Below are 20,907 nucleotides of genomic sequence, written 5' to 3'. Positions count from 1 at the left end.
GAAGCACAAAATATTTCCAAAGATAATACAATCTAAAGTTACCAGATTAACTCCTCCAATAGATCCTACAATCTTTTAAACTAGATGCTGGTTAATCTTCCCCTTGAAAGAAACAGTAAACTAACTGGAAAACATCACTGCAAAATATTTGTAATGTAATGTCTATGAAGAGGAGGCGGCAAGAATACACAGAAGAACTGTACAGGAAAGATCTTCATGACCCAGATAATCATGAAGGTGTGATCACCCACCTTCACCTAGAGCCTGACATCCTGGAATGTGAAGTCAGGTGGGCCTTAGGAAGCATCACTACGAACAAAGCTAGTGGAGGTGATGGAATTCCAGTTGAGCTATTTCAAATCCTAAAAGATAATGCTGTGAAAGTGCTGCACTCAATATGTCAGCAGATTTGGAGAACTCAGCAGTGGCCACAGGACTGGAAAAGGTCAGTTTTCATTCCAATCCCAAAGAAAGGTAATACCAAAGAATGTTCAAACTACCACACAATTGCACTCATCTCACAAGCTAGTAAAGTAATGCTCAGAATTCTCCAAGCCAGGCTTCAGCAATACGTGAACTGTGAACTTCCAGATGTTCAAGCTGGTTTTAGAAAAGGCAGAGGAACCAGAGATCAAATTGCCAACATCTGCTGGATCATCGAAAAACCGAGAGTTCCAGAAAAACATCTATTTCTATTTCTGCTTTATTGACTATGCCAAAGCCTTTGACTGTGTGGATCACAATAAACTGTAGAAAATTCTGAAAGAGATGGGAATACCAGACCACCTGACCTGCCTCCTGAGCAACCTGTATGCAGGTCAGGAAGCAACAGTTAGAACTGGACATGGAACAACAGACTGGTTCCAAATAGGCAAAGGAGAACGTCAAGGCTGTATACTGTCACCCTGCTTATTTAACTTATGTGCAGAGTACATGATGAGAAATGCTGAGCTGGAGGAAGCACAAGCTGGAATCAAGATTGCCAGGAGAAATATCAATAACCTCAGATATGCAGATGACATCACCCTTATGGCAGAAAGTGAAGAAGAACTAAAGAGCCTCTTGATGAAAGTGAGAGAGGAGTGTGAAAAAGTTGGCCTAAAACTCAACATTCAGAAAACTAAGATCATGGCATCTGGTCCCATCACTTCATAGGAAATAGATGGGGAAACAGTGGAAACAGTGGCTGACTTTATTTTTCTGGACTCCAAAATCACTGCAGATGGTGACTGCAGCCATGAAATTAAAAGACACTTACTCCTTGGAAGGAAAGTTATGACCAACCTAGATAGCATATTCAAAAGCAGAGACATTACTTTGCCAACAAAGGTCTGTCTGGTCAAGGCTATGGTTTTTCCTGTGGTCATGTATGGATGTGAGAGTTGGACTATAAAGAAAACTGAGCGCCAAAGAATTGATGCTTTTGAACTGTAGTGTTGGAGAAGACTCTTGAGAATCCCTTGGACTACAAGGAGATCCAAGCAGTCCATCCTAAAGGAGACCAGTCCTGGGTGTTCATTGGAAGGACTGATGTTGAAGCTGAAACCCCAATACTTTGGCCACTTGATGTGAAGAGCTGACTCATTTGAAAAGACCCTGATGCTGGGAAAGATTGAGGGCAGGAGGAGAAGGGGACGACAGAGGATGAGATGGCTGGATGGCATCACCGACACAATGGACAGGGGTTTGGGTGGACTCCAGGAGTTGGTGATGGACAGGGAGGCCTGGCATGCTGCAGTTCATGGGGTCACAAAGAGTCGGACACGACTGAGGGACTGAACTGAACTGAATGTCTACTCATTGCACAAGGCAAATTATAGTCCTAAATCTTGATACTGTCAATAAGTACTGGCTTAGTAATGATTTGCACTGGGCTTTTCTGTGTATCTGAAAATCACATGTTTAGATTTGGGGAGTCAGTTAACAAGTATTTAGTAAGAATCTACTGTGTAGAAAACTGTGACCCAAGTTAAATAAAGAAGTGAATTCAGGTAAGTGCCATAAGTTGGTTTTCGCATTTCTGAAGCTACAAATGTTAATATCCAATATTCTCCATAGATGTAAGGTTGCCCATGGCAAACACACTGACATGACCCCTCCTGAAAGGAGTCTATAGCATGTAATGACTGGGGCATAGCCTTTGGGATCCGAGGTGATCTGGGTTTCAGTCCCTTCTCTACCACCTACCAGTTTTATGACTTTGGGCAGTCATTTAATCCAGTATGTGTCAGTCCTTTCATGGGGATGACAATAATATCTACCTTGAAGGATTGTTATTGCATTTGGGTGAAATGAACATAAGTGCTTTGTACCCAATAAATAGTAGCTTTTTTTTTTTTTTTACAGAGACAATGATTTTCCTGTCCAAGCATGGACTGAGACTCTGTTTCCAGAGGCACAGTCATTGAACTGACTCACTGAACTGACTCCTTCTCTGCTCCTGAATGGAGTGGCTGAAGCTATCTGTCAAGATTAGTTCCCCCCTCCTTTCTAAAGACCTTCAAGGAAGCCTCCACAACCTCCTTCTGCCAAGACCTTACAAAATTCAAGCTGTTTCTAATATCTAACCCAAATCTTCTCGTAACTGATCAAGCCGGTTTCTTCTTCTACCGTGTCTAGACATAGAAAAGGGTAATAAACTCTCAGATGAAGGAGTCCACAAACATTTTTTCAATACTCTCTGTGACACCCTATGCAAGACCAAGGAAATAGGTTTCGATTTATTCCATATTGTGGAAAGGTCTGGTAAATAGAAAACAGTTAAAAGTCCAGAGGCAGGGACTTCCCTGGTGGTCCCATGGCTAAGACTCTGTGCTCCCAATGCAGTTGGCTGAGTTCTATCCCCGGTCAGGGAACTAGATACCACATGCCACAACTAAGAGTTCATATACAGCAACTAAGACCCAGTACAGCTAAATAAATAAATACGGAAAAAAAAAAAAAAAAAAAAAAAGATCTGGGGGCAAAACTCTGTAGAAAACCCATCTCAAATTAGAGAGAAAGATTGTACCAATCTAATTTCGTTTGCTCTTTCAGATGCAAGCACAGCTTGATAGAAAAAACTCTGTTGCTGTTGTTGTTGTTTACTCCCTAAGTCATGTCCGACTTTTTGCGACCCCGTGGACTGTAGCCCACCAGGCTCCTCTGTCCTTGGGATTTCCCAGGCAAGAATACTGGCGTGGGTTGCCATTTTCTTCTCCAGGGGATCTTCCTGCCACAGGGATCAAAGCCGAGTCTCCTGAATTGGCAGGAGGATGCTTTACTGCTGAGCCAACAGGGAAGCCCTAACAGAGAAAGTACCTGAAACACAAATGCCTAGGCCCAGAAACACCTGGGTGAAAAAAGAAAACTCTCAAAAGCAAAATATTGTTAGTCACAAGCATTTATTGTACTTGGGGATAGAGACTGCTGGGATAAATAGCGTGATTTTGAGCAGATAGGATATTTTTGGATGAAAATGTTACAGAAAGTGATACATTCTCCTGGAGGAAAAGAGGACCAGCAAGAAGTATGAATACCCATTGAAGCAGCGGCATCTTTAAAGGGAGCTTCAGCCTCTTAGCTCTGGGCAAACACTTTCCAGGTGGAGAAAGGAAGACAAGGAGGGGGAGGGGTGGAGCGCTGGCAGCTTAACCTGAAAAGAGAAGCAGGCACAGAGAGAAGCCAGGAGAAAAGAATTAAGTCCTTTCTGGAAGGTAGGAATATTATAGAGATTCTTTTCTTTCTCATCTTTTCTTGCCTCCAAGCCTATTCTACTCAGAAATCTTTTTAGGTGTGTTTTTATCCTGAATTTTAAAGTTACAGAACAAAGTCTTTATGCTGAAAATTTTGGCCGATGGGATCTGACCTGGTCCAACAGAGAAGGCTGACCTTTAAAAATATTTTTGTTTCCTTCAGCTGTCTACAGACTGTGAATAATGAACATTGGACCTTGAAAAGCCAGCTTAGAAACATTTTGTCTATGCTTCCTTTGTGTAAACATAGTCAGAGGAAGAAAATTTCAAATCATTTAAACTTTTGTTTGGTGACTTCTGAGCTCTGTAATTATCTTTTTTTTTTTTTTGGTAATTATTTTAACATGCTTTTGGTGTCTAGTAAGTTCCTTGTACATTGCAGGTACAAAAACATTTTTGTTGAATGTGTTAACGAATAGCAAAAATATCTGCAATTGCTGGGTAACATTTTACATTTCTTAAATTTATACTAAACGTAATAAACCAGACTCAAAGTTAAGTTTGCATGCATTCAGGCACATATAGACACAAATGAATGTGTCTGGTAGCACACTCCCAAAATTAATCAGGAAATAGAATGTTGTGTTAGAGAAAACTAGTAAGCTTCATTCATCAAATTTTTCACGACCACCATAAACTCTGCTAGTTTTAGCCAGAAAAATACAAAAAACCCTAGCAACTTAAAAACATTAAATTAGTACATTAATTTACTTCTGTGTGGTTCTCTTACAGAATTTTTTGAAATGTAGATATCGTTTTAAAATAAATGGCAAAATGAATGCAATAGTCCTGTAATGCATGCCTCATAAACCTACCTCTTCTTTTAAAAAAATTGGAAGGAGGGGAAAAATTTCAGGGAACCACTAAAAATACACGAATTATCAGTTCAGTTCAGTTCAGTCGCTCAGTCGTGTCCAACTCTTCGCGACTCCATGAATTGCAGCACGCCAGGCCTCCCTGTCCCTCACCAACTCCCAGAGTTCACTCAGACTCAGGTCCATCGAGTCAGTGATGCCATTCAGCCATCTCATCCTCTGTCGTCCCCTTCTCCTCCTGCCCCCAATCCCTCCCAGCATCAGAGTCTTTTCCAATGAGTCAACTCTTTGCATGAGGTGGCCAAAGTACTGGAGTTTCAGCTTTAGCATCATTCCCTCTAAAGAACTCCCAGAGCTGATCTCCTTCAGAATGGACTGGTTGGATCTCCTTGCAATCCAAGGGACTCTCAAGAGTCTTCTCCAACACCACAGTTCAAAAGCATCAATTCTTCGGTGCTCAGCCTTCTTCACAGTCCAACTCTCACATCCATACATGACCACAGGAAAAACCATAGCCTTGACTAGACGGACCTTTGTTGGCAAAGTAACGTCTCTGCTTTTGAATATGCTGTCTAGGTTGGTCATAACTTTCCTTCCAAGGAGTAAGCGTATTTTAATTTCATGGCTGCAGTCACCATCTACAGTGATTTTGGAGCCCAGAAAAATAAAGTCTGACACCATTTCCACTGTTTCCCCATCTATTTCCCATGAAGTGATGGGACCGGATGCCATGATCTTCATTTTCTGAATGTTGAGCTTTAAGCCAACTTTTTCACTCTTCACTTTCACTTTCATCAAGAGGGTTTTTAGTTCCTCTTCACTTTCTGCCATAAGGGTGGTGTCATCTGCATATCTGAGGTTATTGATATTTCTCCCTGCAATCTTGATTCCAGCTTGTGTTTCTTCCAGTCCAGCGTTTCTCATGATGTACTCTGCATATAAGTTAAATAAGCAGGGGGACAATATACAGCCTTGACGTTCTCCTTTTCCTATTTGGAACCAGTCTGTTGTTCCATGTCCAGTTCTAACTGTTGCTTCCTGACCTGCATACAGATTTCTGAAGAGGCAGGTCAGGTGGTCTGGTATTCCCATCTCATGAAGAATTTTCCACAGTTTATTGTGATCCACACAGTCAAAGGCTTTGGCATAGTAAATAAAGCAGAAATAGATGTTTTTTTGGAACTCTCTTGGTTTTTCGATGATCCAGCAGATGTTGGCAATTTGATCTCTGGTTCCTCTGCCTTTTCTAAAACAAGCTTGAAGATCAGGAAGTTTACAGTTCACGTATTGCTGAAGCCTGGCTTGGAGAATTTTGAGTATTACTTTACTAGTGTTTGAGATGAGTGCAATTGTGAGGCAGTTTGAGCATTCTTTGGCATTGCCTTTCTTTGAGATTGGAATGAAAACTGACCTTTTCCAGTCCCGTGGCCACTGCTGAGTTCTCCAAATTTGCTGACGTATTGAGTGCAGCACTTTCACAGCATCATCTTTCAGGATTTGAAATAGCTCAACTGGAATTCCATCACCTCCACTAGCTTTGTTCATAGTGATGCTTCCTAAGGCCCACTTGACTTCACATTCCAGGATGTCTGGCTCTAGGTCAGTGATCACACCATCGTGATTATCTGGGTCATGAAGATCTTTTTTGTGCAGTTCTTCTGTGTATTCTTGCCACCTCTTCTTAATATCTTCTGCTTCTGTGTTAGCTAAGTTCTTTACTTATCCAGAAAGTTACATGGTGGTGGTCAGCCATTTAGTTGCTAAGTGAAAGTGAAAGTGAAGTCGCTCAGTTATGTCCGACTCTTTGCGACCCCATGGACTGTAGCCCACCAGGCTCCTCTGTCCATAGACTTCTCCAGGCAAGAGTACTGGAGTGGGTTGCCATTTCTTCCTGCAGAGGATATTCCCGACCCAGGGATTGAACCCGGGTCTCCCGCATTGCACTCAGACACTTAACCGTCTGAGCCACCAGGGAAGCTCAGACCCTCATGGACTGTAGCCCACCAGGTTCCCCTGTCTATTAGATTTCCCAGGCAAGAACACTAGAGTAGGCTTCCATTTCCTTCTCCAGGGCATCTTCCTGACCCAGGGATTGACCCACATCTCCTGTATTACAGGGATTCCCAGGTGGTGTTAGTGCTAAGGAACCTGCTTGCCAATGTAGGAGATGTAAGAGATTTGAGTTTGATCCCTGGGTTGGGAAGATCCCTTGGAGAAGGAAATGGTAACTCACTCCAGTATTCTTGCCTGGAGAATCCCATGGACGGAGGGGCCTGGGGGTCTACAGTCTACAGGGTCGCAAAGAGTCAGACACAACTGAGCACTGAGCACACACACACTTCTGTATTACAGCTGGTCTCCTGCACTGCTTGTCAGAAAGCTGCATTTCTTTTTTTCAGGATGATGAGATTCTGTAGATCCAGGCCCAGTGGCTTATCTGACAGAATGTGTAAAGCCTCTGAAACCTGTTCTATCTCAGGTTTGAACCTGAACCTGGGTAAGATCATGACAATCTTGTGTTAACCAAAAATAATACTATTCGCTACCAATGCAGTTTCAAATCTTTTTTCCCTCTAAGAAAATATAATCTTATAAAGTATAACCCAGTGACAAAGAGCAAAGATATCAGCTTCAGATGAAGCTACATTCATGTATCAGTTATTCCACTGAGTGGCAACAGTTACTGTACCTTCCCCTAGTCTCAGCTTCTAGAGCTACAAAATGGGAAGAATAGTGATACGGAAAGAGTAAAGGGACAAAGTAGGAGATTAAATGGCTAATCCCACTGGGGGACTGTAAGTAAAGCAAAAGGTATAGGAGACTCCTGTAAGTTAATGATAACTCAAGGAAGCAGACTTGCTTAAGAACAAAACCAAGTAGAATTGTTTAGCAACAACAACATGTAACAAGAGCAAGAGACATGCCCCCAAACACTAAAACAATGCTAGAAGTGAGGCCCAGTGAGGTCAATAAGTTAATGATTCCCAGGATTTAGATAGGCTTGGGTGTTTATAAGAAACAGTATATATTACTTATATTCAAATAAAAATACATATTCATATATGTATATACACATAGAAAAAAGAGAGAGAAAGGGCCAGGCAAATAATATAAGTAAGTAGAGGAGGCTAGAGGTAAGAAATAATTGGTTCTCCCAGTTTTTTCTTTTTCTACATTTATTGGAGGCATCGATACCACAGAAATACTTTTTTTTCTTATTTCTACCACTTGCTCCATGGAAGAAAAGCTACAACAAACCTAGACAGCATATTAAAAAACAGAAACATCATTTTGCTAACAAAGGTCTGTATAGTCAAAGCTTTGGTTTTTCCAGCAGTCATGTACAGATGTGAGAGTTGGACCGTAAATAAGGCTGAGTGCTGAAGAAATGATGCTTTTGAACTGTGGTGCTGGAGAAGACTCTCAAGGGAATTTCAAGAAAAATTGTGTGGCTAAAGTGGAGTCAGAAAGTATGGGAGATGAGTTCACAGAGGTGAGCAGGCCACACGATAAAGTTGAAATTTAGCCTAAGGAAAATAAGAAGGCATTGGAGAGCTTTAAGCATGGCGGTGATGGGCAAAGATTTATGTTTGTCAGAGATGCCTCTGGTTTCTAAGAAGAGAATAGACTGCAGGGGGAAGGAGTAGAAATTGTCATTAGGGGCTATTGCTGAGCCTGCAAGAGATGACTGGGGTTTGGGGCAGGTGATTGTGGGCAAAGTGGTTGCTGTTGTTCAGTTGCTTAGTCATGTCTGACTCTTTGTGACCCCATGGACTGCAGCACACTAGGCTTCCCTGTCCATCACCATCTCCTGGAGCTTGTTCAAACTCATGTCCATTGAGTCAGTGATGCGATCCAACCATCTCATCCTCTGTCGTCCCCTTTTCCTCCTGCCTTCAATCTTTCCCAGCATCAGGGTCTTTTCTAATGAGTCAGCCCTTCCCATCAGGTGGCCAAAGTATTGGAGCTTCAGTTTCAGCATTAGTCCTTCCAATGAATATTCAGGACTGATTTCCTTTAGGACTGACTGCTTTGATTTCCTTGCAGTCCAAGTGACTCTAAAGAGTCTTCTCCAGTACCACAGTTCAAAAGCATCAGTTCTTCAGTGCTCAGCCTTCTTTATGGTCCAACTCTCATATCCATACATGACTACTGGAAAAACCACACCTTTGACTAGACTGACCTTTGTTGGCAATATGCTGTCTAGTTTGGTCATAGCTTTTCTTCCAAGGAGTAAGTGTCTTTTAGTTTCATGGGTCAGTCACCATCTGCAGTGATTTTGGGCCCCCCCCAAATAAAGCCTCTCACTGTTTCTACTGTTTCCCCATCTATTTGCCATGAAGTGATTGGACCAGATGCCATGATCTTCATTTTTTTAATGTTGAGTTTTAAGCCAACTTTTTCACTCTCCTCTTTCACTTTCATCAAAAGGGTTTTTAGTTCCTCTTCACTTTCTGCCATAAAGGTGGTGTCATCTGCATATCTGAGGTTATTGATATTTCTCCCGACAATCTTGATTCCAGCTTGTGCTTCATCCAGCCCAGCATTTTGCATGATGTACTCTGCATGTGAGTTAAAAAAGCAGGGTGACAATATGCAGCCTTGATGTACTCCTTTCCCAATTTGGAACCAATTTGTTGTTCTATGTCTGGTTCTACCTGTTGTTTCTTGACCAGCATACAGGCTTTTCAGGAGGCAGGTAGGGTGGTCTGGTATTCCTATCCTTGAAGAATTTTCCACAGTTTGTTGTGATCCACACAGTCAAAGGCAGACATAGCATAGTCAATGAGGCAGAAGTAGATGTTTTGGGCAAGGTGGGGAGATTTCAAATATCTTTCAAATGTAGATTTCACAGGATTCACAGATGGACTGACCATGGATAGAGGATTTGCCTTCTAGGCCTAATCAACTGAGTGAATGGTGGTACCATTTCTTGAGATGGGGAAGACCCAGTGAAGAGCAGGATTTTAAAAGCTGGGATTTAGGGATGTCCCTGGCGATCCAGTGGTTAAGATTTCACCTTCCAATGCAGAGGGTGCAGGTTTGATCCCTGGTCAGGGAACTTGGGCTTCCCTTGTAGCTAAATCGGTAAAAAATCTGCCTGCAATACAGGAGACCCGGGTTCAATCCCTGGGTTGAGAAGATCCCCTGGAGAAGGGAATGGCACCCCACTCCGGTATTCTTGCCTGGAGAATCCCATGGATAGAAGAGCCTGACAGGCTACAGTCCACAGGGTCGCAAAAGTCGGACACGACTTAGCAACTAAAACACTACCACCAGGGAATGAAGATGCTGCATGCCTCGTGGCCAAAAACCCAAAACATAGAACAAAAACAATATTATAAAAGATTTAATAAAGACTTAAAATGATCCATGTTAAAAATTTTTTCAAGATTTTTATTCTGTTCTGGTCATGCTAAGCGTGAGAGGCCTTTAGATAGCCAAGCCAAGTAGGCTTCTGGGAATTTGAAAATCAGAGGTCAGAGATATACATTTTGGAGTTGTCAGCACAAGAGGGCCAAGCATGATCTGCAGGGAGGGAGTATGGATACAGAAAAAGGTCTATCTATGACTGAGTTTTACACATTTTACAGCATAGAAGAAACAGAGTCAGCAAGAAGGATAGAGAAGGGGTGGTACAACTCAAACCAGGAGACTGGAGCATGGTGACCTGGAGGCTGAGCTGAGAGAGTATTTTCTGGGGAAGGAGTAAATGGTTATGTCATATGCTGTGGAGAAGTTGAGTTTGTGGATTGGATTTGACCTTGAAGATCACTACCTTTGACCTTAACAACAAAGGTCATTTGCAATCTGGAAAAGAACAATTTCTTTGCATGCGTGGAAGCAAAGGCCTAATTGGGATGGGTGACAGAGCCAATAAGAGAAGTAGAAATAATGGGTCAAGTGTACTTACTTCTAACATCTAGGGATGGCTGCTTATAAGTTATGTGTGTACATGCTCAGTTGCTGTTGTGTCTGACTCTTTTGCAACCCCATGGACTGTAGCCCACCAGGCTCCTCTTTCCATGAGATTTCCCAGGCAAGAACACTGGAGTGGGTTGCCATGCCTTCCTCTAGGGGATCTTCTCAACCCAGGGATCAAACCCCTGTCTTCTGTGTCTCCTGCATTCACAGGCAGATTCTTTACTACTGCACCACCTGGGAAGACTACATTCAAGCCCCTAAAAGTCCCTAAGAGTTTTATGCAGAATTCTGGGTGTATGCGGCAAGGTGTGTCCTCCAGCAAGAAAGGCCATATCTTTCTTCTGATATTTAAAAGAATTTGTCACCGTAAACCTTCCAGTTTACAGTAGCTGATGAACACTGCCAGCCTTAGCTCTCAGGGCTAGGCTGGAACAGTGTGGAACTCTCCCTAGGTGTTAGTTTCCTATTCTGGTCCACATGGGGCTTCCAGCCGTGAAAAGGAGAAGAAACGAAAAAGAAAAAATTTAGTAGGCTTCTGTTTTTCATCCATTAGAGCCCTTTAAAACTTAACGTTACAGAAGCAATTCTCAGCTTTGAAAGATTTTTTTCTAGGCTAAAGTAGCACCTCTGTGCGACCTCTGGTGGATGCTACAAAAAATGCAGCACCCCATGCGGTCTTCATTTTATATGAAAAATATTTGAGAAGTCTTCCCTGATAGCTCAGTTCGTAAAGAATCCACCTGCAAGGCAGGAGACCCCAGTTGGATTCCTGGGTCGGGAAGATCCTCTGCAGAAGGGATAGGCTACCCATTCCAGCATTCTTGAGCTTCCCTTATGGCTCAGCTGGTAAAGAATCTGCCCGCAATGTGAGAGACCTGGGTTCAATACCTGGGTTGGGAAGATCCCCTGGAGAAGGAAAAGGCTACCCACTCCAGAATTCTGGCCTGGAGAATTCCATGGGCTGTATAGTCCATGTGGTCGCAAAGAGTTGGACATGACTGAGCCACTTTCACTTTCAATATTTGAGAAGATTACCTAAAAAAATGAATTTTTATAAACCAAATGATTTTTCCTAATTATTTAGACTGACATAAATAAATTTATCCATTAAGAATCAACACACCATACAAATAGTGTATAAATTAGCTTTTATGTAATCTCTGAAATGAAGGGGACCCAAATACAATTGCATAGACTTAAATATTTTTTTTTAATCACCAGAGAAACAATATGTGTAGATTGGGTTTCAGAGAAACAATTTAGTTGGTCATTCTGCATCCATCCGTAGAGTTCAAACCCTAAGACTTTAAACTTTCCTTCAAGACACTGTATGAACAAAATTAGCCATTCCTTTGACCTCTCTTTCCATAAGAATGGGTGATGCAAGAAGACCTTAAAAGGCATTTCTATGCTGGTTTTAAAATGTAAAGTGGAGGGAAAACAATTCTTAAAGGGAAAAGAAGACATTATTAAAAAGCTGTAGTATCAATGTGGCATTGGCATTAAGATCAAGAAATAGATCAATGGGACAGAACAGGGAGTGAAGAAATAGGAAAAACCCCACAAAGTGTGAAACTATGTCACAGAGTCTGAAAAGTTGTACCTCTGGGCCTGCAACCTCTGCTTTAATTTGGGTCCCACTAGCCTGGGCTTCCCAGGTGGCACCTATGGTAAAGAACATGCCTGCCAGAAAAATTTCCATGCCTGCAGGAAATCTGAGACATGTTTGATCCCTGGGTCAGGAAGATCCCCTGGAGGAGGAAATGACTACCCACTCCAGTATTCTTGCCTGGAGAATTCCACGGACAGAGGAGCCTGGTGGGCTGCAGTCCATAGGGTTGCAAAGAGTTGGACACGACTGAAGCAACTTAGCACAGCACAGCCCGTTTTTCAACAATTCTCCTCAGAAAACGTCAAGTTCTCTATGTACAGGAGTCATGTCTCATTTCTTTTATATCTTCAAGCAACTGCTGGTATCCAAGAGGGTTTCAATAAAAACATGAAATATGCACCTAGTAATCACTGAGAAGGAACTATAAAACATAAGGAGCTCCAGCAGTTTCAAAATAATGTCTATAAGGGATTCTTTAGAGCATGCATGTGTGTGTGCTCAGTTGCTTTAGTCATATCCAACTCTGTGTGACCCTAGCCTGCCAGGCTCCTCTGTCCATGGGATTCTCCAGGTTAAGAATACTGTAGTGGGTTGCCATGCCCTCCTCCAGGGAATCTTCCTGACCCAGGGATCGAACCCACATCTCCTGCATGGATAGGCAGATTCTTTATCTCTGACCTCTCAGGGAAACCCTCTTTAGAGCATATCTTTTTTCAAATGAATCATCAGTGTGAGCTATCAATGCCCAGACCATGTAACCCATATACTATGTGTATGTGAGACAAAATCCTGGGATGAATTGACCTATTTAAATGACTTAGATTCTTCTGAGTCAGTGATTTGCAAAGTGGGGTCTATGGACCAGCATCATCAACTTGGGACTTGGTAGAAATGCAAATTCTTGGGCCCCACCCCAGACTTTCTAAGCCAGTTACTCTATAGATGGGGCTCAGCTATCAGCTATCTGCTTCTAACCCGTAATTCCTAGATAATTCTGATGCAGTCAATACTTTGAGAATCACTGTTATTGGTACTACTTATATTGATAAAGATTGAGGATGTTATTGTGCTTTCCAGACACTTGGAAAAAATTCTACTTATCATTACGTAGAAATAAATCCACCAAAAATGTGGGACAGCAATGTAAATACAGCAATTTATTTGGGCAAAGCCAAAATAATTATAAAATTAGCCAAGAACCTCCCAGGGGGGCTATTTTTCTTTTAATACTCACAGTTTTGCAATAAATAAAATAATCACTGCCATCAAACAGGCAATTTTATATCCATTTTGCAAATATACTTCATTTGTCACTGAGATTACCTGCAGGTGGATGTTTAACGTGGCATTCATCTCTTTTAATATAAAGTTCTTCTTCGAGTACTTCCTTAATTCTCTTATGTGGTTCACAATATAAAAACTTCTTCCCTGTAAAGGTGTTAACAAAATTGGTTACTTATCATAAATTCTGCCCAACCTTCTAGCCATTATTTACATAAATAACTGTTTGTTAAAGAGACAAATCCTTCCATACAAATAGCAGGTGTTTCATCCTGCAGACTCTATTTTGGAAAGATCCCTTCCAGTGTAACTTTTAGCTTTGCCTGGAGGGAGAGAACTTTATATTTTGCGGTTAAGTTTCAGTTAACTTCTTTTAAGTATTATGAAGTAATATATGAAGTTTTCTTCATTAACTTGAAGAAAACTTTCATTTATTCAATAAATTCTTATTAAAGACATACTCTGTGCCAGGCATTTGGGGCAGAGGACACAGCAGTGAATAATAAAGATATATGGTGGCTTAGCTGGTAAAGAAACCGCCTGCAATGCAGGAGACCTGGGTTTGATCCCTGGGTTGGGAAGATCCCCTGGAGAAGGGAAAGGCTACCCACTCCAGTATTCTGGAGAATTCCATGGACTGTATACTCCATGGGGTCGTAAGAGTTGGACATGACTGAGCAACTTTCACTTTCATGCGTAGAGCCTACAATCCAGATATATGATATAGAACAGTCTAGCACTATTTCGGAGAAGGCAATGGCACCCCACTCCAGTACTTTTGCCTGGAAAATCCCATGGATGGAGAAGCCTGGTGGGCTGCAGTCCATGGGGTCGCTAAGAGTCAGACACGACTGAGCGACTTCACTTTCACTTTTCACTTTCATGCATTGGAGAAGGAAATGGCAACCCACTCCAGTGTTCTTGCCTGGAGAATCCTAGGGACAGGGAATCCTGGTGGGCTGCTGTCTATGGGGTCACAAAGAGTCGGACACGACTGAAGCGACTTAGCAGCAGCAGCACTATTTCAGCACCTTTTTTAAAGAATAAACCTGAATTGTAGTGGAGTGTCACTAATGGACATATGACCTTTTCCCGACCTCCAAACCTGGCCCCACAAGACTTCATTGCTATAGTTGAGGACGGACTATTTTTTCTAAGCTCTTTAGCTACATTTCTTCTGCTCAGCCCAGGGAGTCGTCTGAGCCCATCTGTCTCTCCAGACTTCCTGTCAGCCCTTCTCTCTCTTGCTCTCTGAGCTCTGGCCAAGTGGCCTTTCTGTCCATCCCCACACATTGTCTCTTTTGTACATTCTATTTTCTCTGCCTGAACTGTCTTTCTCATAATTATTTTTTCCTGGGTAACTTCTACCTAAATGTCAGGTCTAGGCTGAGATGTCAGTTCTTTAAGGAAACTTTCCTTGGCTCCACAATGTCCCTGGTTACTTTTTCTCATAGCATTCTCCTCTTTGCTTTCATTTGATTTATTGCAATGTGTATGCAGCCTCATTTACTTTATGTACAATTTTATTTGTGTAACTGTTAGTACCGTATGTCTCCCTTGCCAGGCTATATACCGTGAGAGCAGAGGTGTTGTTTGTTCAGCTCATCAGAGTCCTAGAACAGAGTGTGACATAATAATAGATGCTCAACAGGATTTCCCTGCTGGTCTGCCTGCCAATGCAGAGGACACAGAGTTCGATCTCTGGTCAGGGAACTAGATCCCACATACGTCGGGGCAGCTAACCTGTGCATCACAACTGCTGAGCCTAGAGCCTGTGAACTCCCGAAGCCCCTGCTCCCCAGAGCCTGTGCTCCTCAATGAGGGATGCCACGACAGTGAGAAGCCGGCACACTAGAGAGTAGCCTCCGCTTGCCACTACTAGAGAGTGCCTGCATGAAGCTACGAAGACCCAGCACAGCCAAAAATAAATAAATACAAATTAAAAAAATAATAGATGCTCAACAAGTGTGTGTTCAAGTGGAACTAAAGCATTGTTCAATCAGGAGGAGCGCAGATTCCTCCATGTGTGTGTCTGCCCACACAGCCCTGTGAACAGCAGACAGCCAGTAGTTCTAGTCCTAGTGCTTAAAAACTCAGTCCAGGGAGCCATGGAGAATCTCAATGACCGATGCAAAGGTATGGCAGGTGTCCTCTTTTCTAGACTAACTGATGAAGAACAAATTTGACTTGTGTGCAGACTGGCCCAAATGGGGCAAGAGACCTAATGCCTCTCGCCATGGGTCTAGGTCATTCCTGGTCGTGAGACCCAAACACACCCTCAGACATGAACAAGGTAGAGTGAGATATTCTCTGGGTCTGGGCTTGTTTTCTCCCAAATTCAGAGTCATATGAATGAGAGATGAACGTGGGTCAGCATTACTCAAGTTTAACTCTGGTTTAAAAATCTGTTAAATCACGATCTTCAGGCAGAAAAGGGTTTAAGAAATTTGGCCAAGAGGAAAAGCCTATAATAGCACATTAGAAAGGAAGAGATGACTTGCTGTAATTTCAAGTCTCTTGACAAATTTCAGCCCTTCTCTCACAAGAATTTACAGAAGAAATCATCAAAGGTTTCAAGGAACTATGAAAAATGACAGACTTGTAAACAGCTGTGTGTGTGTGTGTGTGCATGTGCACGCACACGTGTGCATGTGCATGCACACTAAGTCATGTCCGACTATTTGGGACCCCATGCACTGTAGCCCGCCAGGTTCCTCTGTCAATGGGATTTTCCAGGTAAGAATACTGGAGTGGGTTGCCATTTCTTACCAGGGGATCTTCCGGGACTAGGGATCAAACCCATGTCTCCTGCATTGGCAGGTGGATTCTTTACCACAGTGGCACCTGGGAAATTCATAAAGAGCTAGTTTGGGCAAATGTTCCTTGCTCTAAGAAAGACAAAAAGAAAGACAAAGAAAGGAAGGAAGCAAACAAGCTGGCTACTAACAATTGCTACGGTTTATTGAATGCTACCATGCTCTAGGCGTCTTATGTATATTATCTTTCTTCTTGACAATCAGCCTATAGGAAGGTAAAATTATTCCTACTTTATGGAAGAGGGGCTTCCCTTATGGCTCAGCTGGTAAAGAATCTGCCTGCAATATGGGAGACCTGGTTCAATCCCTGGATTGGGAAAGGCTACCCATACCAGTATTCTGGCCTAGAGGATTCCATGGACTACAGTCCATGTGGTAGCAAAGGTTTGGATACAACTGAGCAACCTTTCACTTATGGATGAGAAAGTAAGTTTCAAAAGTTTTTAAAACTAGTCATAAAAATTAAAAGAAATTGATTGTTTCAAACTGTGGTTCAGGAGAAAACTTTTGAGAGTTCTTTGGACAGAAAGGAGATCAAACCAGTCAATCCTAAAGGAAATAAACTCTGAATGTTCACTGAAAGGACTGATGCTAAAGCTGACGCTTCAATACTTTGGCCACCTGATGCAAACAGCTGATTCTTTGGAAAAGACCCTGATGCTGGGAAAGATGGAAGGCAGGAGAAGAAGGGGACAACAGAGAATGAGATGGTTGGGTGGCATCACTGACTCAATGGACATGAGTTTGAGCAAACTCCAAGAGATAGTGAAGGACAGGGAAGCCTGGGATGCTAGCAGTCCATAGGGTCGCAAAGAGTCGGACATGATTTAGCGACTGAACAACATAGCTGACCCTCTCAAACCAAGTTACTAAACTGGCTTAAGGAGATGTAGCCATAGTATAGTATTTGCATTTCAGCAAGACATTTGATAAAGTGCATTTATATAGGAGGCAGATGCCCAGCCAAAGATGCTACTTGACAGATCAGGGGCTTCCAGAGACTCTACTTGGACTGTGGGGTTCACCATTTAATTAGTTAATCTGAATATAGGAACTTTCAGCAAACTCACCAAATGTGAGAATGACACAGACTTGGTGAATGGTTTATGGGCTGAATGGCAAACTCAGGACTCAAAGGGTCTTCCATACTTGGAATGAAGTGTTCATATCCATAGGATGGTATTAATGGGGATAATATAACGACCTGCATTTAGAACTAAACAGAGGAACTCCATAAGTATAGGACAGAAAAGGCCTTGGTCAAATGTTTTCAATTGGACAGACGGGAAAAGAGAAACTAAGGATGTCATAGATTGCATTTGTTGTGTGTTAAGAATCTAATGTGTCTGCCTAAACAGCTATTGTGAATTTATATAGATTCACCCAATAGAAGTATAATGCTCAGATCAAGCAAAGTTATGGTCCCACCACACTACCCTAATCTGATGGTACCTAGAATACTGGATTCAGTGATTTAATAAAATGGAGAATATTAGGATAGTTCAGCCAGCATGGTGAGAGCATTACAAATTATTTTAAAGATAACACTAAAATGAATAAATAAAGGTAACACTGAGGCGATAAAAGATTTGGTGGGGCTCAAACAGCCACCATTATATAATTCAAAGATGTTTCAGTGGGAAAGGACCACATTTTATCTGTGTATATTTGGGAGCAGATGTGTTATTAGGGAGTAGAAGCTGTTGAGACACTGAGGACCTTTCCAAAAAATAGAGACTGAAGACTTAAAAAAAATTTTTTTTTGAAAATTAAATGGGTACTTGTACCCATTTAATTTAACAGGTATGAATAATCTGTCTCTACTTGAGCTGAGGCCCTAAACAATGAGCTCAGGAAGGTTGAGGCAGGCACTTTTCATATGTTTCTACCCTGACTCTGTCAGCCCCTGAGTGTTTGGACACCAGCCTTAATTCATTACTCATTTCCCAGCAACTGCCCAATGGAAGGCACGCAATCAGGACTCAATATTTGTTCAACTGACAAGCAAATGGCTAATTCCACCTTTTGCTCCTACAGCCAAAAGGAATAAAGAACCTCTAAATTCTAGTATCACTTATGAGAAAATTTCCAGGTAGAATTTCAAGTCAGAGTAAGGAATTCCTTAAATATACTGAATACTTACATATACACTGAACTTAGTTGCTCTAAATAAGGTCTCTGCGTGCTGTTGACAAGAACAAGAATGAGGCATCATAATCAGGTATATTGTGACTGATGCTGAGGAAAAAGGCAGGCAACGGCAGTTCTGAGGCTCCTAGGGAGGTCTTGGGCTCTCAAGACAGGGTGTGTGGTCCCTAGGGGAGCGGAAGTCGAGCAGCTTCAGCCCAACCCTTGTTCTCTAGAGGGGTAATCAGTGAGGCTCTGCAGAATGGCTGGGAATTGCTCACCTTCTTCAGACTATTATTTTCATCTTCATCATTCCTTAGCACCTACTGAAGACGTGTGGGGCACAGGGGTCTGGGAAATATATGTAAATTTATGGAACAAGATGGATGAGCGCTTCGACCTGGCCCGGACTCAACTTTCAACTATGTTGGTTGTGAACCAGAACAGCTTTTTACTTCCTGCAAGGTTGTTTGTATGTTTGGCAGGGCAGGAGGAAACAGCAGCAGTGTGTTAACATGTGGCCCATAATTGTGAGACTCTAAAAGGGTCAGGTAATCATAATTTACAAACAGAGAACCAAGAGATGGGAGTTTAAGTGTTTGAAGGCGTTCTCCTGCACTGAGTGATGCTGGGCAAGGTATGTCCTTTCCACTAGTCTAGACTTTAGTTTCCCGGTTTGTAAAATGAAGGAATTGACAAAAATGATGTGTATTTCCATGCGTGTGTATATAATTTATGTATTTAAAAATTAATTTCATATTTTATATGTAAAACAAGTTTATATATTTTACACATTTTTAAATTAAAATAAATTTTGTATTAATATTTTGAATACTATATGTATGTGTATTCACACGTGCACAATTTTTTTCAATACCTTCCAGGCCAATGCCACTACCCATTAAGTTGGAGGCTACCTGGGCTCAGATAACCTTTATGAAGGAGGGCTTGGGGAAATGGACCAGATGCCTTTGGCCCTTACCTTTGCCAAAACAGCAACTCCAACCCCTCCCTCCAAAACCTTTGTGGCTTCAGCTAGTCCCACTGCGGTTTCCCCAGTTCGCCTTTCACGGCTTCCCCTCGCCCACGTCCTCCCACCCTGTCGACGGCTGGAAGGGAACTCACACTGCTTGCGGGACTCCTGGGGACTGCCGCCGCCCAGTTCTCCGCACGCCCCGAGCGCTGCGGGAGGCCCGGGCTGCTCGCCATCACGGCCCGCCTGGGGCACCGTCACGACTGCCGCGGCCTCCTCCTCCCTCATGCCGCCGGGGTCTTCGTGGCCTGCAGCCGGCTGGCCTCCGTTCTGCCGCGGGCAGCCAGGGAACGCGAGGCGTCTCCGGTTGCCATGGTGACGGGATCCTCCCCGCGCCTAGCAGCTCTATTATGCTGGTGTCTCCTGTGTTCCGCGCGCCCAGGAAGACAGACGCTGGAGTTGGGAGCTGTGATTACTTACCCACCAAAGCAAAGGACTTTCTGTTAATTTCTCGTGTGTTTGTCATAGCAGTTTCGCAAGAGAGGCTTTACTATTATTGCCTGGTAGGGAAGCTGAGATTCAAAAAGCTAAGAACATTGTCTGAAGTTAGGCAACCAGAAGTGGCACAAGCCGGAATCCGAATTCAGAAAAGTTTGGTCCCAGAGGCCAAAGAGTAGATAGCCACCTGGAACAGGTAAGAGCGGGAGCAGGGACTGGACACGTGAGTTCAGGCAAGGTCACCGGTTTCACGCAGTGATAATGTTTGTCGTGTCCCGGCTCCTTGCTACACACACAACATGATGGAATAAATCAATGTTAAGGATTCCTAACTTTTGGATTGTAAATTCTTGTTGTTAAACAACTCTTGTAGTGTCCAAGCACTTTTGTATTCACAATCTATTTCAATGCATATAATAACTGATTTTACAGATGAAGTCAAACTCAAAGTTTAATTTGAATAGCAAATGGGAAACTCTAGGGTTTTTGGAGTATGAGGTTGCTTTTGTTTTTGCAGTTATTTAAAACAATGTTGTGGTGTTACTTTTATGAAAGCTAAATGTGCAGAATTAAAAAGTTCTACAAGGAATATAGTCCAATGCAACTGCCTCCATTTTACCTCCATTTAACTCTACTTTTCACGTCTTTGGGCTGATAATTTAGTATCTACAACACATAACCAAATGCTTACTTTGCCGCTTTTTATATTTTTCAGTTTTAGGTATCATATCTTGATTTCCTAGTATAGAAGATGAGAATTTAGCTCTCTTCCATGCTTCCCACCTCACACGTACTTACTACACCTTAAGACTCTGAATATAAATAAACTGAATTTTTTCCTAGAGTTTTTTCATTACTATGGCTATGTAAACTAATTGCAGACAAGTTTATCCACCACCTAATAGCCTAGGGTCACAGGGTCAGTATTTTCATTTGCATAACCTTTGAATTACTTGGAGTTAATAGTTGCCTTGTTCTTTTTTCACTTCTTTCTACTTTGCCAACAAAGGTCTGTCTAGTCAAGGCTATGGTTTTTCCAGTGGTCATGTATGGATGTGAGAGTTGGACTGTGAAGAAGGCTGAGCGCTGAAGAATTGATGCTTTTGAACTGTGGTGTTGGAGAAGA

The 20,907-nt window shown here is 42.4% G+C and overlaps 1 protein-coding gene across 1 annotated transcript in view; it reads right to left on the bottom strand.

Moving 5' to 3' along the window:
• Nucleotides 1-20,633, bottom strand: part of C16H11orf97 (chromosome 16 C11orf97 homolog) — a 34,710-nt gene extending 14,077 nt beyond the window's left edge. The window contains exons 1-2 of the mRNA XM_025266961.2: nt 19,436-20,633; nt 13,410-13,514 (exon numbers count right to left, since the gene is read on the bottom strand). Coding sequence (XP_025122746.2) covers nt 13,410-13,514; nt 19,436-19,571 — 241 coding nt within the window. The 5' untranslated portion in view covers nt 19,572-20,633. The remainder of the gene's footprint in view (nt 1-13,409; nt 13,515-19,435) is intronic.
• Nucleotides 20,634-20,907: the final 274 nt, after the last annotated feature.

Source organism: Bubalus bubalis, chromosome 16 (assembly GCF_019923935.1).
Source record: "Bubalus bubalis isolate 160015118507 breed Murrah chromosome 16, NDDB_SH_1, whole genome shotgun sequence".
Lineage (NCBI taxonomy): Eukaryota > Metazoa > Chordata > Mammalia > Artiodactyla > Bovidae > Bubalus > Bubalus bubalis.
Note: the sequence above shows the minus strand (reverse complement) of the source record. Positions and strands in the feature narration are given on the sequence as shown.